At 44.3% G+C, this 22,835-nt stretch overlaps 1 protein-coding gene across 1 annotated transcript in view; it reads right to left on the bottom strand.

Moving 5' to 3' along the window:
• kcnj6 (potassium inwardly rectifying channel subfamily J member 6) overlaps positions 1-21,651 on the bottom strand; it is a 47,322-nt gene extending 25,671 nt beyond the window's left edge. Inside the window, exon 1 of the mRNA XM_078560295.1 lies at positions 20,748-21,651. Coding sequence (XP_078416421.1) covers positions 20,748-21,651 — 904 coding nt within the window. The remainder of the gene's footprint in view (positions 1-20,747) is intronic.
• Between the last annotated feature and the right edge of the window lie 1,184 nt (positions 21,652-22,835).

Genomic DNA, 22,835 nt, shown 5'->3' with positions numbered 1-22,835 from the left:
TCATGAGGACATCTTCCGATATTACAGTCAGCGGGCACGCACGGAAGTCAGAAGCATGCCTGCCGACAATTAATCTAGCAATTAAGCCACTTTAATACTCAAATGTTTGCGATTTTATGTTGCCCGTGCGATTTAGCGGTTGCCTCATGGGCAACCCAGGTAGGTGGCCGTCCCATTTTTATTGGTTTCTCCACCCAGGGTGTGATAATAGTCATCCAGCACCTTGGCAATGTTAGTAGTCAGGAGTTTGGGTGAGAGTTTGCTGTTTGTTGATTCCTGATAGTTCATAGCATTTTCAGTGTTTTTTGGTGGACTTTTTGAATTTCTAGCTTTTTATCAGGACTGTTTGGCTTACAAATTTTCTCGGAGGCTTTCTGCCGAGTGCACTCTTCAGTGCATGAGATAGTGCCATCTGCGTTTCTGCAAATGGGGATTGTATACTTAACTAGTAGGAACTCCTCTGAAGAAGGTGAGAGGGTCAGAAGGGAGAGAAGACCAGGTGTCCGCAGGCAGCATCCCAGAGAGCGACCAGTGGGAAGAGAGCTGCAGCCAGGGAGGGTGCTGGGCCCGAAGGAAGTGCAAGGTGGAAAGGTCCACAGAAGACAGCACCTAGAGTCTACAGGCAGCGCTCCAGCTACCTCAACATGTCTGAGGTACAATGCTGAAGGAGGCTCCGCCTCTCTCAGCAAACTGTAACCTCCATATGTCAGATGATTGGGTCAGACATTGCCTCTAACTGTGTAGGTGGCCACCATATCCCTGTGGCTCTAAAGGTTACAGTAGCCCTCAACCTTTTCACCTCTGGCTCCTTCCAGGAGTCACTGGGGGGTCTATGTGGCGCGTCCCAACCTGCTGCCCACAGCTGCATCAAGCTGGTCACTGATTCTCTCTTCAGACAGGTCATGACCTTCATTCATTTCTGGATGGACAAAGCCAGCCAGGCTGAGTGACCCAGAGGCTTCACGGCAATTGCTGGGTTCCCCTGTATCCCCGTGCCATAGATGTGGCCATCAAGGCACCAGTGGGTGAGCCAGGTGCCTTTGTGAACAAAAAGATGTTTCACTCAATTAGAGTTCAGATAGTTTGTGATCTCAGTACACAGATTCTGAAAGTCTGTGCAAGATTCCCTAGAAGCTCCTGTGGTGCCTACATCCTGTGATACTCCCAACTGCCAAGGATGTTCATGGCTCCAGCTCAAGGCTATGGGCCAAGTGCTGGTAAATGGGATTAGGTAGGTAGGTCGGGTGTTTCTCACGTGTTGGTGCAGGCTCGATGGGCCGAAGGGCCTCTTCTGCACTGTGTGATTCTGTGATTCAGTTGGATGGTTGTCTCCTGGGTGACAAAGGCCATCCCTTGAAAAGGTGGCTCATGACACCACTGGCCCCCAAGGACCGAAGCAGAAGAGAGGTACAACAGAAGTCATGCCTGCACAAGGGAGGTGGTTGAGAGGACCATTGGGCTGCTGAAGAAGAGTTTCAGATGCTTGAACTGATCAGGGGGAGCTCTGCAATACCCTCTAGAGCGCGTGTCGCTTATAGTCATTGTCTGCTGCGCTCTGCGCAATCTGGTTCTGTCAAGGGGGGACCCATTGAAGGACAAAGACAATGAGGCAGCTCCACAGGCTGCTGAGGATGACTCGAGTGATGGTTCTGAAGAGGAGCCGGGGTAGGCACAGGGTGAGGATGTGGAGGCTGATATGATGAAACTTCAGGGAGGCAGGGACACCAAGAAGGCCTTGATTCTCTGCACGTTCAGCTAGGCATCCGAGGCATGACTTGAAACTTGGGCCTTAAAAAAGTGATGAAAATAAAAATATACAAAACATTCCTGATGAGGCCATCCTATGGCCCCAGTGTCGATTCATAACCTCTGTAATATAATTTGCAGCCCTTCCTGTCTATCACAAGCCACTGTTGTGCCCTAGACCAATGGAAAAATGAAGCACACTCAGGCCATGAAAAGAAAATAAATATTTATGTCTTGATGATGTTGACATAAAATTAATATTTATCTCTTGTTGACGTAGCCACAAAACAAACATCTAACACTGCTCAAATTAAATAATCTCACCCATGAAACACCACCCCCCCCTTGTCCTCATGGTGCCTTAAGCTACCATTTGCATGGGTTTGTCTTAGTGCCCCCCCACTCTGCCTCACTGGCAGCAACATTGGAGGCAGCCTGCTGACTCTGCTGTTGTGTCGGCCCTGATGACCTTGGCGGTCATCTTCTGGCCGGTGGGGCCTGTACAGATGCCATCTGGGAGGGTGCGGCCAGCACCACGGCAGGGCACTCCTCAGTCATCGTGGCTTCAGATGGCATAGGCACTGGCAGAGAGGCAGAGGAGCTGCTGCCGTCATCCAGAGCGGCCTGAGAGGAGCCCAGTGAGATGACAAGCAACTCAGTTTGAACCTCCTTGCTCACCATTGATGGATGGGCACCCAGCAGAGACACCAGGTGCCTCATCCATCTCTCACATCTCTTACCATTGACCAGAAACTGAACTCAACCAGCCATATAAGTACTGTGGCTACAAGAGCAGGTCAGAGGCTAGGAATCCTGTGACGAGTAACTCACTTCTTGACTCCCCAAAGCCTGTCCACCAACTACAAGGCACAAGTCAGGAATGTAGTGGAATACTCTCCACTTGCCTGGATGAGTGCAGCTTCCACAACACTCAAGAAGCTGGACACCATCCAGGACAAAGAAGCCCACTTGATTGGCACCACATCCACAAACATTCACTCCCTCCACCACCAATGCACAGTAGCAGCAGTGTGCACCATCTACAAGATGCACTGCAGGGATTCATCAAGGCTCCTTCAACAGCACCTTCCAAGCCCACGACCACTACCATCTAGAAGGACAAAGGCAGCAGATAGATGGGAACACCACCACCTGGAAGTTCCCCTCCAAGTCAGGATGGTGAGTGACTTGGAACTATATCGCCGTTCCTTCACTGTCACTGGGTCAAAATCCTGGAACTCCCTTCCTAACAGCAATGTGAGTGTACCTACAGGACATGGACTGCAGTGGTTCAAGAAGGCAGCTCACCACCACCTTCTCAAGGGCAACTCAGGCTGGGCAATAAATGCTGGCCCAGTTAGTGAAGCCCACATCCCATGAATGAATGAAAAAAGACAATGTGTGTGATGGTGGGGGCTTGCAGGTCTGACTGCAACACCAGAAACCCCTGATTCTGTTTCTGGAGCTGCTTTTTCATGAGAGTTGCCACTCACTCAATTGTGGAGGCCGTGTGCTCGGACCTCACGGTCAACATAGTGTTCCCGCTCCGCATGGACTCCTCCATGACAGAGACCATGGGACACAGACCCTCGGGGATCTCCGCCAGATTTTCCCATGCATCCTGCTGGACATCCAACTTCTGCTGCCTGATGGACAACTCCAGAGGCTCATCATCTGCCTTGGACTCAGTATGATCCTGGTCTCTAGCAGACCTCTGAAGCCTTGGGTACTCTCTGCCCCCGCCAGCTCCTTACGAGTGTGCAGTGCCCTCCCCGCAGTGCATCTGAGCTGACAAACTAATGCCCATCGCTGTGCATGTGTCTGCGCTGGTGCCTGGTTCCGAGAGAGGATGTGACACGGGTGGATCTGGCTGGGGGTCCTCCTCCGGTGTTAAAGGGGGGGTTGTCGGGGTCTTGGCAGCCTCTTGAGGATGGATGATCTGAGGGAGGAAGACGATATATCAGTACATTCAATCATCATGTAGTCAATGTGCATGCAAGATGGGCTGCTGACCCCATGGACAACTGCCTCATGGAGACATTGTGATTGGACAATCAATTGTGACTCTTCCTTAGAAACTCTCATTTGAGATGAGATGACCCTAGATTTATTGCACTCTCTGCCAGTCTTGCACCTGTCCACTGGACTCTTACCTTCCTCTGGACCCTGCCTTTCCACGACCTGTGGACCTTGCTCCACAATGGCACTCAACCTCCAGGGTGTCCATCTCATACTTGATCATGATGAGGAGGTTGGCTGTCCCACCACCTGTTCGTGTTCGCTCAACAGTGTTAAGGCTTCTCTTCTCCTGAACGGGCAGAAGAGAATTCATTAATCCAACCTCTACCTGCAGCACCATTCCAGCTTGGCCCACCCACCCTGAGAACCAGGTTGAGTTGCACATTAATTTAGCACACCTCACCCTTCTATGCAAACGGTCAGATCTGCCAGCCTTGGCCTGAACAGGTTTCAGTGTCATTTGGCACACAGACTCTTACACCCCTGAGTGCCATGATGAACAGCCACTCCTTAGCATATCTATACACAATTCCATGCCAACTCAGTACTCACCCTTGCAGAGAGAAGAAGATCATTATACCTTTTGCAGCACCATATTCAGGTGTGGCGCACCACGTCATGCCCGCTGACCTGGGCCCCCACCTCTGTCCACACCTTCTCGGTGAGGTGCCGTGGCCTCCTCTTGCCATCTTGGCATTTGGACTTCACACCTGGCACTTACTTCCTCGGCCAGAATGCGTGAGCATTCAAGAGAGAACGGGCGGGGGGGGGGGGGGGGGGTGGGGGGGGCAGAGTGCCCACCTGCACTGCCCTCCCTCCTGGCATGCCCAGCTGGTGCAGATGCCATAACTTTATCCCAAGCTTTAACAGTTTTGGCAGCACAGCTCCCTATGTGTCCCCTGGCAGCGTTCAGGGAGCTGCCTCTGCTGTTTTTAAATCCCCCGCTGGGTCCCCATTGGACCCGTTACCCAACACGTTCTCACCCTCACCAGGAGTGCTTCTCCAAACAAATGCTGCGTTTCATGCTGGGTGGTGCTTAAATTGATCATGCAGCTTGAGATCGCGTTTCTTCCCCAATGTCAGCCGGGAGCGGATTTCATGTCCGCTTCCAGGCCTTCCGATCATGCATGCCCAACAGATGCAAAATTCAGGGCCAAGAGTATGATGGTTAAATGATAGTTGGAAGACTATATGTAAAAGATTGTACTGAATAATACTCAAAAGTGCTAGATGAGTTTATTTCTGTAAATTATTTAATTGTAAATAAATTTAGTTAGCTGCGTTAGCCTGTAAGAAGTGAATGTTTTTGAAATACTAAGACAGCACTCCTTAGGGTTTGCTATGTTAAGTCACTTAGTGTACATCTGATCACAATGTCTGTCTTTGTAAGTAAAAGCTTTTAAGTGTATAAAGATTAGGTTCCAGTGTTCTGTCATTCCACTGTCTGGCTATCTGAGTTCTAACAGTGGCCCCAGAATGAAACTATGTTGGGCACCATCACCCAATTCCAGTCACTCTGAAAACCTTAATGCCTACTCATTGTTTTCTCCCCTTTAACCAATTACTAATCCAGTTTTCTTTCTTTCACCATATGCCATACCCCTTGATTTTCTCTGGTAACTATACCAGGAGAGAGGAACTAGATTATAAACAAATTGCACCACAAGTTATGGAATGCAAAGCTTATACAGTCCCCACCACGTAGATGCTCCTTGCTTGTCCCAGTCAGCCATACTGCACCGGGCAAATGGTGCCAGCTATTTGCCATCACCATAGGCATCAATTATATAGGTGTTGCTTATACCATACTAAGCGTGCTGTTTATGGCCAATTAACATCTCACTTTGCAACATGAAAAGTGCAATAAAGGACATAAATAGAACCAAGAGATTGGAGCAGAAGTTGATCTGATCTTGCGTTAAATGTATCGGCTGATTGATTGAAGCTGCCTGAAGTCTCCACTTTCTGACTACTTCCCACAGTGCACATAGCTGATTGAAGCTGCTTGAAGACCCCATCAGTTGTTTGCACTGTTAACTGTTACCAACTACCTGAGGCAGTTTCAATCAGTTGATACATTTAATGTGCGATCAGATGAATCAGGAAACTAGGACTGAGAAGTTATAACGACCAGGAAGGGCTGAACAGACTGGGCTCTTTTTCTCTGGGAAAGAGAAGACTGAAGAGGTTTCCTGATAGAGGCTTTTAAAACAATAGAAGGGTTTGACAGGATAGAAGTGGAGAAAATGATTCCACTTGTTGTGGTGATCAAAACTAAGGCTATAAATATAAGATAGTCATTAATAAGTTCAATAGAGAATTCAGAAGAACCCCTAAACCCAAAGAATGGTGAGAATGTGGAATTCGCTACCACCAGGAATAGTTGAGGCAATTACCATAAATGCATTTCAATAAGCACAACAGGGAGATAGGATTAGATGCAGATAGGGTTAAAAGAAGTGGGATGAGAGGAAGCCCGCATTGAACGTAAACACCTGCAATAACCAGTTGGGCAGACTGGCCAGTCTCTGTTTTGGAAATTCTAAATAGTTCTATGGAACCTCTTCTACGTCTTGAACCAATTTAGATGGATTTATTAGCTGCTGCGTATAGTGGGCAAATTGCATTAGCATGAGTGCATCCATTATATGTTATGGGGACTGTAGTATGTATGAGGATAGATGACTCGGAAGCAAACAGTTGAACTATGGCTTTGACATTCTCCCAATGCCTTTCTTGTGTCTTCACAGTACCCCTGACCATTCAGGCCCCACCAGTGAAGGTTGGAAAACCAGACTTTTTCTGTCTGATTTTCAGCCATGGGTGTTATTGAGTGCTTAGATCCCAAAATCATGCTACAGATCTAGAGGCAGGAGTGACGGCACATAAAACATTGGCACTGGTTTTCTGTGGCTTATTGCTGCCAATTGGCAATTCATCAATCTGCTCTCAACCTTATCAGACTTTAAGTGGTTCATATCCGCTCACTGATGTTGAAACAAGTTTATTATCATGAAGTGATTTACTGGAGCCTATGACAAGCTACAGACTATTTGCTACATGGCGTTATTAATATTTTTCACTGCTACTGTCTGACAGTTTGTTGTAACTATAATAAACTTTGATGACAACCTTTCATTTGCACTATTGTCAGTTATGTTCGTTTTGTGCATGCAAATAGCTTTGAGCTTCTAAGTAAAAGTGACTGGAGACTGGATGACGCCTAGGATGTCCCTTTTTGCCCTTTCATCCTTGAGTCCTGTGTTCAAATTCATGCAGATGAGATAAACGTCTCCTTTCACTGTCAATTCTTGAGGACATTTTGTTGTTTTTATTCATTCATGGGATGTGGGCTTCGTTGGCTGGGCCAGCATTTATTGCCCATCCCTAGTTACCCTTGAGAAGGTGGTGGTGAGCTGCCTTCTTGAACCGCTGGAGTCCATGTGGTGTAAGTACACCCACAGTGCTGTTAGGAAGGGAGTTCCAGGATTTTGACCCAGCGCCAGTGAAGGAACGGTGATATATTTCAAGTCAGGATGGCGAGTGACTTAAAGGGAACTTCCAGGTGGTGGTGTTCCCATCTATCTGCTGCCCTTGTCCTTCTAGATGGTAGTGGTCATGGGTTTGGAAGGTGCTGTCTAAGGAGCCTTGGTGAATTTCTGCAGTGCATCTTGTAGATGGTACACACTGCTGTTACTGTGTGTTGGTGGTGGAGGGAGTGAATGTTTGTGGATGTAGTGCCAAACAAGCGGGCTGCTTTGTTCTGGACGGTGTCAAGCTTCTTGAGTGTTGTGGAAGCTGCATTCATCCAGACAAGTGGGGAGTATTCCATCACAGTCCTGACTCGTGCCTTGTAGATGGTGGACAGGCTTTGGGGAGTCAGGAGGTGACTTACTCGTCGCACGATTCCTAGCCTCTGACCTGCTCTTGTAGCCACAGTATTTATATGGCTAGCCCAGTTCAGTTTCTGGTCAATGGTAACCCCCAGGATGTTGATTGTGGGAGATTCAGTGATAGTAATGCCATTGAACATCAAGGGGCGATAGTTGGATTCTCTCTTGTTGGCGATGGTCATTGCCTGACATTTGTGTGGCGCTAATGTTACTTGCCACTTGTCAGCCCAAGCCTGGATATTGTCCAGATCTTGCAACATTTGGGCATGGACTGCTTCAGTATCTGAGGAGTCGTGAATGGTGCTGAACATTGTGCAAGCATCAGCGAACATCCCCACTTCTGACCAATGATGGTGATGAAGCAGCTGAAGATGGTTGGGTCGAGGACACTACCCTGAGGGACTCCTGCAGTGATGCCCTGAAGCTGAGATGACTGACCTCTAGCAACCACAAACATCTTCCTTCCTGCTAGGTATGACTCCAACCAGCGGAGAGCTTTCCCCCTGATTCCCATTGGCTCCAGTTTTACTAGGGCTCCTTGATGCCACACTCAGTCAAATTGGCCTTGATGTCAAGGGCAGTCACTTTCACTTTACCTCGGGAGTTCAGTTTTTTGTCCATGTTTGAACCAAGGCTGCAATGAGGTCAGGAGTTGAGTGGCCCTGGCGGAACCCAAACTGAGCATCAGTGAGCAGGTTATTACTGATTCATCCTGGCTGATTCATCCAGCCACCAATCGTAAGGTTGGACGGGCAATGTAAAATTAAAGACAATTGCAACTTTAATTCCCTTGGCCTCTTAATTGTTGGCGTGCCCGCTTCCGACTTTTGCGCACGCTCAACGACTGAAATATCACGCGAGTGCGGGATGATGTCGGTGTGCTCGCCCGACATCATCCTGTGTGACTTCACATCCGATCGGGTCGGGCGCCCGCCTGCACGCCAACCTAAAGATTCTGCCCCAAGAATCCATGAATATCTCTATAAAATTCAATCCCTCTTCTCAATAGCTATCAATCTAGGTCCCCTTAAAAGGTGTTAATGACCCTGGATTAGCCAGCTGTGGGAATCTGTTCCACGTGTCTTCTATCCCTTAAGAAAGTTTTTTATTTTAACCTCCAACCTTGACCAAGGCTTGTGCACCCTGTACTTGCATCCAATAGTCTTATGTGTAAAACCAAGTTAATTTACTATTTTCAAACACTGCAACATGTTCCCTCATTCAGTCTGAATTCAGTCTTCAGTTCCGAAGCAAATATCAATTTTGTCCCCCTTCTGTTCATAAATTAGTGCCTCTAAACCTGGAATCACTCTAGCTAATTTTAGCCTGAACCCTTTTTAATGCATTTGTGTACTCTTGACAGATGGTGACCAAAACCATATTCCAGAAGTGAATCGTAACTTGGCTGGGAAACATGCTGTAATTTGTAGCTCAATGTCCTCTAGAACTATCCCAATACATTCCCCACCACCCAAAGCACCCATGTTTAAACAGGCAATCATTGAAATCAGCCAAAAGGGTGCTAACGTTTTTTTTTTATTTTCATTATAGAAAGTGGCTGCCTGCTGAGTGTTCAACGTTCTGTAAATTTTGGGCAGAAAAATGTCGTTACCCAGTAGCTCGCACCTTGTTAAAATCCCCTCTAGCTGGTGTCAGTTTACAGTTTCCACTACACCCTGTAAATAGCACCTCATTTAGGTTGTAATTACCTTCTGCCCTTAATCTGCTCTTAAATTGTGTGAGGTTACAAATCAATAGTGATTTGCTCTGAAACTCTGAAGAAGTCATACAAACTCGAAACTTTAACTCTGTTTCTCTCTCCACCGATGCTGCCAGACTTGCTGAGTTTTTCCAGCATTTTCCGTTTTTTTATTTCAGATTTCCAGCATCCGCAATATTTTGCTTTTATCTTCGTGATTTGCTACAGTCTTTATCAACACTAATAGCACTATCCCTTTAAAGGATCCAATGTGGATAGTGGGCAAAACACATCAACATCAATGGACCCACTATATGCAGTGGATGCTGTGCCTTTATTGATAACTGCTTCACACTGACCAAATGATTTAGGCATGATCAATGATAACATCAGACTTTCAGCCTGTTTCTTGAATGTTTTTGTTTTTTGAATGGTTACAGAACAAAAGGAGGGCATTTGGTCTTTCAAGCTGTGCAGCTCTCCTCAAGAGCAATTCAGCTCATCTACATGATGGGTAAGGTCAACCATGATGAGGCAGCATTGGAACCCTTTGAGTTCCGCACCTGGCACTGATACTCTTTGGCATATTCTCCTCTTTGCTGCTGTCTTATGCCTTCAGGTCATCTACAGAGGGTGTCTACTTACCGACCAGAACTGATGGATAGATGCTCAGCCTTGCTCGCCTGAGATCCAGGACAAAGGTGTGCAAAGTGTCCATCAGAGAGTTGCTCTATGCAGCATTCCATACTGAGGAACATCTTCAGCGGTAAATGAACAGAATCTCATGCCTGTAAAGGGTTTGGTTTGATCATCAGTATCAGGAAGACAAACGTCATGGTCCAGGACATAAGAACATAAGAAATAGGAGCCGACAGTAGGCCATTTGGCCCCTCAAGTCTGCTCCGCCATTCAATTAAATCATGGCTGAACTGCCCTAGGCCTCAACTCCTCTTTTGTGCCAGCTCCTCATAGCCCTCAACTCCCCGATATTTCAAAAATCTATCTGCCTCCACTTTAAACACTTTCAGTGATCTAGCCTCCTAAACTCTCTGGGGTAGAGAATTCCAGACATTCACTGCCCTCAGAGAGAAGAAATTCCTTCGTATTTCAGTTTTAAATAAGTGTCCCTTTATTCTGTAATTATGTCCCCTAGCTTGAGATTCTCCCACTGGTGGAAACATCTTTTCAACATTTACCCTGTCAAGCCCTCTCAGAATCTTATACGCTTCAATAAGACCACCCCTCATTCTTCTAAGCTCTAATAAATAAAGGCCTAACCTGTTTAGCTTCTTGATAAGTCATCTCAGGAATCAGCCTAGTGAATCCCTTTGGAATTGTCTCCAATGCCAGTACATCCTTTCTTAAATACGGGGACCAAAACTGTACACAGTACTCTAGGTGCAGCCTCACCAACACTTGTAACAAGACTTCCCTATTTTTAAACTCCAACCCCCTAGCAATACAGGCCAAAAATCAATTTGCCTTCTTAATTACTTGCTGCACCTGCATGCTAACATTTTGTGTTTCATGCACAAGAACACCCAGATCCCTCTGTGCTGCACTTTTTTGGAGTCTCTCTCCATTTAAATAATAGTCTGCCTTTTGATTCTCTACCAAAGTGCATGACCTTACACTTTCCTACATTAAACTCCATCTGCCAAGTTTTTGCCCACTCACTCAACCTATCAACATCCCCTTGAAGATTCCTTATGTCCTCACCACAACATGCCCTCCCACCTATTTTTGTATCATCAGCAAATTTGGATACATTACGCTCTGCCCCTCCTCCAAGTCATTAATATAGATTGTAATTAATTGAGGCCCCATGACTGATCCTTGTGGCACTCCACTAGTCACATCTTTCCAACCTGAAAAAACCCATTAATCCTGACTCTCTGCCTTTTGTGTGTTAACCAATCCTCAATCCATGTTAATACATTACCCCCAGTACTGTGAGCTCCTATCTTGTGCAATAACCTTTTATGTGGCACCTTATTGAATGCCTTCTGGAAATCCAAATATACTACATCTACCAGTTCCCCTTTATCAACTCTGTTGTTATATCCTGAAAGAACTCTAGCAAATTTGTCAAACATGATTTCCCTTTCACAAGACCACGTTGACTCTGATTATGTTAAGCTTTTCTAAACGTCCTTAATAATGAACTCTAGCATTTTCCCAATGACAGATGTTAGGCTGATTGGCCTATAGTTTTCTGCTTTTTGTCTCCTTTCCTCGGACGTTGCCATATCACCATCTATCAGCATTGGCAATGTGCTGCTGGAGATTGTTGACAGCTTTACATATCTAGGCCCTACAATCACTAGCAATCGGTCACTTGATCCTGAAATCAACACATGCATTGCAGAGGATGCAACTGTTATGCCCAAGCTGAGTAAGGGTGTGGAACAACAGAAACCTAACCGAGAACACCAAACTGTGAATCTATCAAGCTTGCATCCTCTACTGTAGTGAGAGCTGGACAACATATGTTAGACAAGAGAAACGGCTGAACAGTTTCCACCTTCGCTGTCTCAGACATTTCCTTAGCATCTCTCGGCAGGACAAGGTCACCAACTCAGAGGTCCTGGAATGTGTCAATTTCATTAATGTACAATTATTACTAAGCTAACAACATCTGCGCTGGCTCGATCATTAGCTGGATGACAGCCATCTACCCAAAGACCCTCTGTATGGTGAACTGGCTGCAGGGTCACAACATCCAGGGTGTCCATACCTCCACTCTAAGGACACCTGCAAGTGACGTAAGAAGATGGTGGACATTGATACTGACAACTGGGAGACAGTTGCTGATGGCTGTGATCTCTGGAGGCTGACTGTTTGGAGGAGCATCGGAAGAGGCAAGGGGAAACAGAAAGGTCAGCTGGCTGAGAAGATGGCCTGGAGAAAACAGAGGCCAATGAGTCCTGCATCTTCTCAGCCCACTGTCTTCCTCTGCAGTAAATGCAGCAGAGACTGTCATGCCAGAATGGGGATTCTGAGCCTCACCAGGCAATGCTTAACACAGAGTTGACCACCACAACACAAACGATCATCTCAAAACCTCTTCATCCTTTCCCTGTGGCCTTGCAATTAATTTCCCTTCAGGTACTTGTCTGATTCCCCATTGAAAGCTATGATTGAATTTGGTTCCACCATCCTTTCAGCTAGTACATTTCAGATTGTGATCACTCACTGCAGAAAAAATGTTTTTCCTCATGTCTCCTTTGGTTCTTTTGCCATTCACCTTAATCATTGTCCTCTGGATTTTAATCCTTCCACCAACAGAAACTGTTTTTCTCTACCAACTCTGTCGACACCCCTCACGATTTAGAGCACTTCTATATAATCTCCTCTCAACCTCTCTTCTCTAAAGAGAAAAACCCCAGCTTCTCCAATCTATCCAATCCATATGTATTTCTTCAACATTCATCCATATTAAAATAGATCCATCACAGTCCACATAAATAAATGGTCAAAGGTTCTCTAACAATTATACATCTCCTTTCTAGTTATTACCTCTCCATATTACATCATGTCATCAGCAAATGTAATAATACGTGAGGAAATCTATATTGTTGCATTTTTCTGTGGGTTTTTGGGGTGGAGGCCGAGGACTACAACTCTGTTGACAGCTGCAGGGATTGGGCAGTGCACCTGCTGTGGGGCTGTGGTGCGAAAACGTGACATGGAGTTGGGGGCTGAAGATATGGCAGCTAAGGTGCTGTTGTTCACTCCATGTGTAGCTAGGGCTTAGAGAAGCCGGGGGGGTGGGGGGGGGGGGGAGCTGAAATGGCAGCAGAAGGTCACTAGCTTTGTATAGCACGGGCTCAGAGAAGCCCAGTAACAGTTGATAGCTCCATGCTGTTTGTGAATTGGGGCTCAGGAAAGCCCAGGAGCAGTGGTATTCTGCTCAGATCAGCTAAAGAGCTGGGATCATGCCAGTGTTGAGATACTGGGGTGCAGCCTTGTGAATCCAGTGGGATACATTCTTGGGAGAAGATATTGAGTAGCTGGGAGGTAGGCAGCTATTGGTGCAGTCTGAATTGGATCTGCTGTTGAGAGAAATCAGAGGATCAATTTTCAAAAGTGGGGAGCTGAAATTCCTTAGGAGGAAGATAGGGTTAAAAAGAATTTTTGTGACTCACTGTGATCACTGATGTCTGGATGGGTTGCCAATTCGTGGGATCTGTGTTGGTTGCTTCTGTCATTTAATGTGCACTTTGTGGGTGTTTGACTATAGTTTGTCTGTTAATTCATGTTTATTCTGAATGTTAGAGTATAAGATAGATGGTATTGACCATTTGCTTTGTTGTTTCTTATAGAGTAAAACTTCTTCTGTTTGTTTAAAAGCATGGAATTGTGTGGATTATTTCCTTAGTAAATACCTGGGTATTCAAATTTTATCTACTTTACAACAAAAGTTACTGGTCCCTAACCAGATCATTAAAAAAATTGTGGGTCTCAGCTGGGATCATAACAAAATTGAGGGCTCACCTGGGACCATAACAAAATTGGGAGCTCTCTGCGGGATCTTGAATCCACAGGTGGATACAGGTGCTGGAACTTGCTAAAGTTAGGGCTAACAGGATCTCACGCTGAATTTTACTATACTTATTGAAAAGCATGATTGCTTTTGTCAGTTGCTATGTCTTTTCTGGAGAGGGAAGATTTATCCCTGAGTGATTAGCAACAATTAATCAAGATTAGGTTAATAGCATTAATAGCAAAATTTGAAGTTAGTATTAAAAGTGGGAGCTAAGAAAGCAGAAATAGTTGAGGTAATAGCACTGCATCTGGGATTGGAAGAAGAAAAGCCTGACCCAGGTAGAACACAACCTGAGTTGGCTAGAATTCAGTTGCAGATGAAGCAGCTTGAACAAGAAAGAGATAGAGAAAAGCATAAGCTCAAATATGAAAAAGAGAAATGTAATGGCTTGAACTTGAATTCCAGAGAGAAGTTAGCAACGAAGGAAAGAGATAAGGAAAGAAAGAGACAGAGAGCTTCAAAGAGGGAAAGAAATCAGATAGTATGAACTGCCTAAAGAAATGCTTAGGTTACAGGGTGAAAGAGGTCTCATCTGGGATCATAACAAGAAGTCATATGGACTAGAAACGTTAGCTCTGTTTCTCTCTCCATAGACACTGTCAGGCCTGCTGAGTTTTACCAGCATTTTCTGTTTTGATTACCAATATTGATCATTTGTCCAATAGCTTAGTTACCTTCTCAAGTAATTCCAGTAGGTCTGGAGGAACAATTATGGGGATTTTGTATTACATCTTCTATGATTTTAGAAAGACAAGGAAATTTGATTTAATGATGAGCTTCAGCTAACTATCTGGGCAAAGTCCAATGTTTCTATTGCAATGGTTACTAATAGTAATTGGTTGTACAATCAAACTATGACAATAGAGTTTCTTTGTTTGTGCCACAACCTCTGTACAGAAAAGAACCAAGTCAACAGTTGTTTGAGGTTGGAACAGCTACGTAGGAATTGATAGGCAAAAATGACAAAGCTCATCTAGTTTGCCTTCTGTGATCCAGGCAGTCACATGATACAACAATAAAAGAGTTGTTGGCTAAACAGAGCAATCAATCTCTTCTCAATTAATCTGCAACAAATCCAGGTATGAGGCAAGGAAAACCCCTGTAGTGGAGAGGATTGGGAATTATAGACAAAATCACCTGTTCCTCCCAAGAATTCCCCACTAACCATGTATTGTGTCCCAAAAAATTGTTTTCTGAAAGAAATCCATCTTATTTGCATTTGAATGAATCAAAACTGCTTCCACAGTCTCCCTAAAGGGAATATTCCATAGACTTGTTCACTATAGTTGCGTTTCTGTGGATTAGTTTGAATTGACCCTACTTTGAGCACAGGCTGTTTCCTCAAGTTCTACAGTGTTGGACAATGTGAAACAACTCAACATGGTCTGCATTATTTAGTCTCTTTAGAATCCAAAACAACCATGATACTACTTCTCAAATCTTCTCTTTCCCAATGTGAACAAGCCCAATTTTACATAATTACTAATCATAACTCAATCCCTCCATCCCCTCAACCATTCCGTTGCCTTCTTTTGTATCCTTTCAATAGCTGCAATACCAATTTTGTACCATGGCAACCAGTGCTGTATACATTGTATTCTAAGTGTGGTTGCACCAATGATCTATGAAGTGCAAGGATTACCTTGCTATGCGGGATTAATAAGAATATTACTGTTAATACAACCCAACATCTTACTTGCTTTAGTCAGTCCCTTTTCCAGAAAAAGACTCTCAGCCTTCAGTCTTTCGTGATAGTTATAACTTTACAGCTCTGGTGTCATGCTTGGGAATCCTTTTGGCACTTTCCCCAATGCTTCTCTATTCATTTTATAATATGGAAACCAGAACTGGGCACAGTACTCCATGTAGTCTAACCAAGGTTTTATGCAAGTTTGTCATGAGATCACTACAAAAGGATAATTGTTAAAGTCGTGTGTGCTATCTCTGCATAAGTTCTATTTATAGAGAACATAACCTACTTATGGAAACCTCTTTTTACTATGAAGACACAACATCCAAGCCATCCGGCATTCGTTATAACTTCTAAAGGAATTCTAAAGGAATTGCTCCCTACCATGTCTGTACTTTTAAAAAATTTTATTATAGCATCCCAAGGAACATTTCCAAGCATTTTCTCACTATGGAGGTTAGCCTATATGGATGAAAGCCTCAACAAAAATAAAAATAAAAATACCTGGAAAAACTCAGCAGGTCTGGCAGCATCTGCGGAGAGGAACACAGTTAACGTTTCGAGTCTGTATGACTCTTCAACAGAACTAAGTAAAAATAGAAGAGAGGTGAAATATAAGTTGGTTTAAGGGGACGTGGGACAGGTAGAGCTGGATAGAGGGCCAGTGATAGGTGGAGATAGCCAAAAGATGTCATAGACAAAAGGACAAAGAGATGTTGAAGGTGGTGATATTATCTAAGGAATGTGCAAATTAAGCGTAGAAAGCAGGACAAGCAAGGTACAGATAGCCCTAGTGGGCGTGGGGTGAAGGAATCAAAATAGGCTAAAAGGTAGAGATAAAACAATGGATGGAAATACATTTAAAAATTATGGAAATAGGCGGGAAAAGAAAAATCTATATAAATTATTGGAAAAAAAAGGGGGGATCGGAAAGGGGGTGGGGATGGAGGAGAGAGTTCATGATCTAAAATTGTTGAAGTCAATATTCAGTCCGGAAGGCTGTAAAGTGCCTAGTCGGAAGATGAGGTGCTGTTCCTCCAGTTTGTGTTGAGCTTCACTGGAGCAATGCAGCAGGCCAAGGACAGACATGTGGGCATGAGAGCAGGGTGGTGTGTTGAAATGGCAAGCGACAGGGAGGTCTGGGCCATGCTTGCGGACAGACCGAAGGTGTTCTGCAAAATGGTCACCCAGTCTGCGTTTGGTCTCTCCAATGTAGAGGAAACCGCATTGGGAGCAATGAATGCAGTAGACTAAATTGAGGGAAGTGCAAGTGAAATGCTGCTTTACTTGAAAGGGATGTTTGGGCCCTTGGACGGTGAGGAGAGGGGAAGTAAAAGGGCAAGTGTTGCACCTTCTGCGGTTGCATGGGAAGGTGCCGTGGGAGGGGGTTGAGGTGTAGGGGGTGATGGAGGAGTGGACCAGGGTGTCCCGGAGGGAATGATCCCTGCGGAATGCCCCCGGGGGGGGCGAAGGGAAGATGTGTTTGGTGGTGGCATCATGCTGGAGTTGGCGGAAATGGCGGAGGATGATCCTTTGAATGCAGAGGCTGGTGGAGTGATAAGTGAGGACAAGGGGGACCCTATCATGTTTCTGGGAGGGAGAGGAAGGTGTGAGGGTGGATGCGTGGGAGATGGGCCGGACACGGTTGAGGGCCCTGTCAACCACCATGGGTGGAAAACCTCGGTTAAGGAAGAAGGAAGACATATCACCACCTTCAACACCTCTTTGTCCTTTTGTCTATGACATCTTTTGGCTATCTCCACCTATCACTTTCCCTCTATCCAGCTCTACTTGTCCCACCTCCCCTTAAACCAGCTTATATTTCACCTCTCTTCTATTTTTACTTAGTTCTGTTGAAGAGTCATACGGACTCGAAACGTTAACTGTGTTCCTCTCCACAGATGCTGCCAGACCTGCTGAGTTTTTCCAGGTATTTTTATTTTTATTTTTGTTTTGGATTTCCAGCATCCGCAGTTTTTTGCTTTTATCTGGATGGAAGCCTCAGCAGCCTTGTTTCCTTTTTGAATCTTAGAATTCGGGGATAAATTCAGTGATCTTGTACTTCCAAAAGGAAGCTGCATTTCAAGAATGCATGAATGCGTGAGTTAGAGCATTGATGCTACAGTATTATTGCAGAGCTCTCCTGGCTGGCGTCTCATCGTCCACCCTCAATAAACTTCAGCTCATCCAAAACTCTGTTGCCCGGATTCTAACTCGCACCATGCCCCATCCACCGACGGACCAGTCAAAAGTCCATTGACTTTTGGCATGAGCGGACATTCCCAGTGGTGGGTGAGGTTAGAAAATCCCACAGTGAGGGATACTACCAAAGGAGAAAGGGCCTTGTAAGTGATAAGAATACTGTTGTAGAATGCACAAGGAATATTAAATATTCATAGAGGCCATTTGGCCCATCATGTCTGAAAGGGTTGAATCTGCTTCCACCAGCCTTTCAGGCAGCGCATTGTAAATATTAAATGAGGCAAGCACGAAAAATGGAGTCAGGCTTGAAGTGAATGTATATGAACATACAAAATATGCAAAACATAATGCGAGTTGGAAGTATTAATAACGATGATGATTTGATAACCATAACAAAGGCATGGCTTATTTTGAGCAGGAATGAGACCTTCATATTCCTGATTGTAATATTTTCAGGTGAGGGGTGGGGTGGGTGTGGTACACAGTAGTGCTAGCACATGATCCCATCACAGCACTAGAAAATAAGGGTGTTCTAGGAGTTGTCTTAAGTACAAATCCATCTGGAAGAAGTTTAGAAAATAGGAACAGAAATAGTACAATTCTCGATGTGTATTAGATGACACTGAACAGCAGAGATGAGATAAAGGGGAGATCTTCAGGCAGTTCAGAGAGACATGTAAGAACAAGAAGACAATAATATTGGGGAATTCCCGAGACTGGAAAAGGGAATGCATGTGCTCAAAGGGAGAAACACTTTTGCACGCATTCAGTACTGAGGTTACATCTCCATCAGTGTTCCCTCAACACGCTATCATATATACGCTTCCTTTGCCTACTTACCCGGCTGTCAATGTGCCACTGAAGTTAGAAACAAAAGATGAAAGGGGTTTCAGAAATAATAGATGTAAGTTACAGCATTTGCATCTCATCTGACTGACTACAAACATATTGCAATAGAGTTGACTGGTCCCCAAGAACTGACCTTCTCAAAAAGCCAGTGATTTCTTCTGGGTGACTGGTTTATTTGGGCTAGAGAGGGGTGCATTTCAACCATAAACAGATTTATACATGTGCCCCATGTGTTTTTGCAAATTACTTTCTTTTCTGTTCTCCAGGTTCTCTCCTTGCTCACCATGTCTGCCTCCAATCAGAATGCAGTACATTTCCCAGGCAATTGGAGGTGCATTTTAATCTGCTCTGAGCATTATACCTCTCTTCTCTACTTGTACTCTGCAAATTTTCTTTGGGCATACTTGTCTTATTTCTAATAACTGTATGGAGCAAATGGATGTAACTACGCAATTGGGGAGCAACCAGGGCAGTGGGGTCAGACTTTGACTGTTCCAACAAAGAGTCACTACTGGCACAATGGGTTGAATGACTTCCTATTATGTTTTAAATGTTAATGTTCTTGCTAAATATTCTCTGTATTTTTCCTATTGACCGCCCATAACGAGACATGTCTAGATTTTTTTTAAATTTGGCTGTGCTGTGGCAAAGCTGCAATTGATTGAAAGGGAGCAGGTTCTGGGCACAGACTGAGAATCAGTTATTTGGCCCTTGGAATCCACTCCTGCCAACCACTTGAGGTGTGATTTATAGTGCCAACGGTGATAAAATTGGTCTTCGGAGAAAGCTTGGATAGGGCAACAGCAGCCTGTTTTACCCTATGTATGATTTTCTTTTCCATTGACCCCTTTTGTGCTTTCACTGATTTCATTGATTCCCATAGACTCTACCCAAGAGTAGATCCACAGTAAAACAAAATGCAAATTGAATGGGGACAGATAAATACAATGGTATAAAGCACAGTCAACAAAATGGCTGCCACCATGGCAGGAAAGTGCACAAAACGACCTGTTATTATGTGGGCAGAACAGCAGACTTTGCATACAGCAGAATCCCATAAACAGCAACACGTTGAGTAACCATGAGCATTCCCACACTGATGTGAAGCATAACATACATGGAAATCCTGGAGTTGTGAGGTAGAACTCTACCAGCCACACTAGACTGAAAACTGGAGGGAAGTGAATGGAGTGAAACTGAAAACACATGGCACACAACAGTGCAATGGTTGTGTTGCAGGTCTAATAATTCAGTGTGATCCTGGACTAAAGATTCCAGAGTAAAAAACAGGAAGTGCTGGAAAAACTCAGCCAGTCTGGCATCATCCGTGGAGAGAGATAAGCAGAGCGATCTGACTCCAATATGACTCTTCTACAGTTCTGAAGAAGAGTCATGTTGGACTTGAAACATTAACTCTGTTTCTCTCGCCACAGACGCTGCCAGACCGGTTGAGTTTTTCCAGCACTTTCTGTTTTTTATTTCAGATCTCCAGCATTCACAATATTTTGTTTTTTATTTTAATAGTTCAGAGCCATGAGCTCAGATTGCCTGGCAGCTGGGAAATGTAAATTCAGTTAAATAAATCTTGAGTAAAAAGCTAGTATGTGTCATGGTGATTGAAACTATTGGATTGTTGTAAAAAAAAAAATTACATCTGGTTCACTAATGTACTTTAAGCCAGAAAATCTGCCATCCTTACCCTTACCCCTATATGTGATATCCAGACCCACTTCAATGTGATTGACTCGTAACTGCCCTCTGAAATGGCCTCGGTTGTATTCATGTGGGTGGAGGAGGGAGGGTTTGCCACCTCCTTCTTGAGGACAATTAGGAATAGACAATAAATGCTGGCCTTGCCAGCAACTCCCACAACCTATGAATGAATTTTTTTAAAAATGAAGTGAGATAGAAATAGCAAGATGCTGACTGGAGAGATCCGAAGGTGTCATAAGCCCTACCTACCTCCCATGGACCATCTTTCACTGCTTATTACCATTTTCAGAATTTGATCACTGACACAATCCCTGCTGATTTCTGTCAAAGGAGAATTGAAGAGAGCAGAATAATGGATTAATACTATTTCTGAAGTAAACTTCTTACCTGTTGCCTCCACCATTCCCTCAAGGATCACTACAATCTCCACTTCTTCCTTAGCCAACTGGGCTTTGGAGATTTCCCAGAAAGGACTTTGCTGATTAATCTCGTGGCAGATTATTAGTGGTGAAACTAAAAACAGGCGGTCATCCCCTGTGTCATAGCCAACGTTTATATCTGTTTGATTCAGCGGGATGAACTCTCCTTCCTTGGTTTGCCTTGATTTGATTAGTTTGGCACGAATTGAAGCCTCCACAATGTGGGAATTCCTCAGGTCCCCAACTCGGAACATTAGGCACAACTTCCCATCGCGTACAGAGATCACTGCATCTGTGGAGAAGACCAGTGTTTCAGCCCTCTTATTGGGCTGCGATATTTTCACAAACATGCAACCAACCATGAAAGCATTGACTATTGATCCCAGGACGGACTGGACTAGGAGTAAAATGATGCCTTCTGGACACTTGTCTGTGATGAATCTGTACCCATATCCAATTGTGGTTTCAGTCTCTATGGAGAAGAGAAATGCTGAGACAAAGCCATTGAGATTGTTAACACAGGGCACCCACGAAGAGTCTCCTATGTGGCTCAAGTCCCCTCGTATGTAGGCAATAAGCCACCAGATCATTCCAAAAAAAAGCCAAGTGGTAGTATAGACCATGACAAAAATGAGTAGATTTAGCCTCCATTTTAAGTCCACTAACGTAGTGAAGATATCAGTTAGGTAACGGTACCGCTCCCTGACATTCCCATGGTGGACGTTACACTTTCCGTCCTTTCGCACATATCTCTGGATGCTCCTTTTGGCTGGGTGATTGCCTGTGGTTATTTGCTTTTGGACATCCTCTCGGACTTGTTTCGGCAGCTTTGGCTGCCGAGCGGCCACAGAGCTCTCGATGTCCTGCTCCATGGAAATTGATAATCAGTCTAGTCAGAAAGAGACAGATTTAATGAAAGTTATTTGTTGTTCAACATAAGAAAATATACTATTAAGTGTCAGAGTAATCTTACATGATGCCCCAGAAACCTGATCATTTGACATTGATATGTTTCACAGGATTATATGGGTCATGAAGTCCATTTGGACCATCTTAGCGTAGGTATCCAGATAGATCCTTTAGTCTCCCTATTATAGTACGCAACTAATCTTTGAAAGATTCTAAGGTTTTTGCTTCTGCTGCCGTATCTTCCATGGGTTGATCAGTCTTTGTGTGAATAAGGACTTTGTGATATTGGGCTCAAAGAGTGGTGGGAAGAAGGGGTATCAATTTTCATGGGGCACCGATACTCAGGAAAGAGAGAGTTGTTCTGATGGGATGGGCTATACTTAAATAGGACTGGAATGAGTGGTCTGGCTAATTACTAGGGCTGTGGATAGAAAATTAAACTAACAGAGGTTGGGATGGGTGGAAGGTTCAGATGAAAGGAGATTTAGAAATCCAAAGGGAAAAGTTGAGACAATAGAAGATGTAGCACTTTGAATAAAGACAATCAGAATGGGGCAGGAAGGGACAGAAAGTTGAACGCAAATAATGCACCAGCAAATAAGGTCCCTGCAAATGACAGCAGCAGTAAAAAAAATTAAATTAAAGGCTCTTTATCTGAATACATTTTCAATAAGATAGAAGAACTAGAGGCACAAATATAGATAAATGGTTTAGATCAAATTGCCATTACAAAGACGTGGTTACAAGGTGACCAAGGTTGGGAAATAAATATTCAAGGGTACACAACCATTTGGAAAAATAGACAGAGTGGAAAAGAAGGAGAAGTAGCCCTGGTAGTAAAAGATGACATAAAAACATTAGTGAGAAAGGATCTTAGCTCAGAAGATCAGAAAGTAGACTTAGCATGGATGGAGGCTAGGAATAACAAAGGTCAGAAAATGTTGATGGGAGCAGGCTAGAGACCCCCAAACAATAGGTGTACTGTTGGATAGAGCATTAAGCAAGTAACTATTGGAGTTTATAACAAAGGCAATGTAATAATTGTGGTGTACTTTAATCCTCATATAGACTGGATTAAGCGAATTGGTAAAGAATGAGTTTGCAGAATGTTTTTGTGACAGTTTCCTGGAACAATATGTTGTGGAAC

This window comes from Cetorhinus maximus, chromosome 16 (assembly GCF_964194155.1).
Source record: "Cetorhinus maximus chromosome 16, sCetMax3.hap1.1, whole genome shotgun sequence".
Taxonomy (NCBI): domain Eukaryota; kingdom Metazoa; phylum Chordata; class Chondrichthyes; order Lamniformes; family Cetorhinidae; genus Cetorhinus; species Cetorhinus maximus.
The sequence above is the reverse complement of the archived record's forward strand: the minus strand, read 5'-3'. Positions and strand labels throughout refer to the sequence as shown.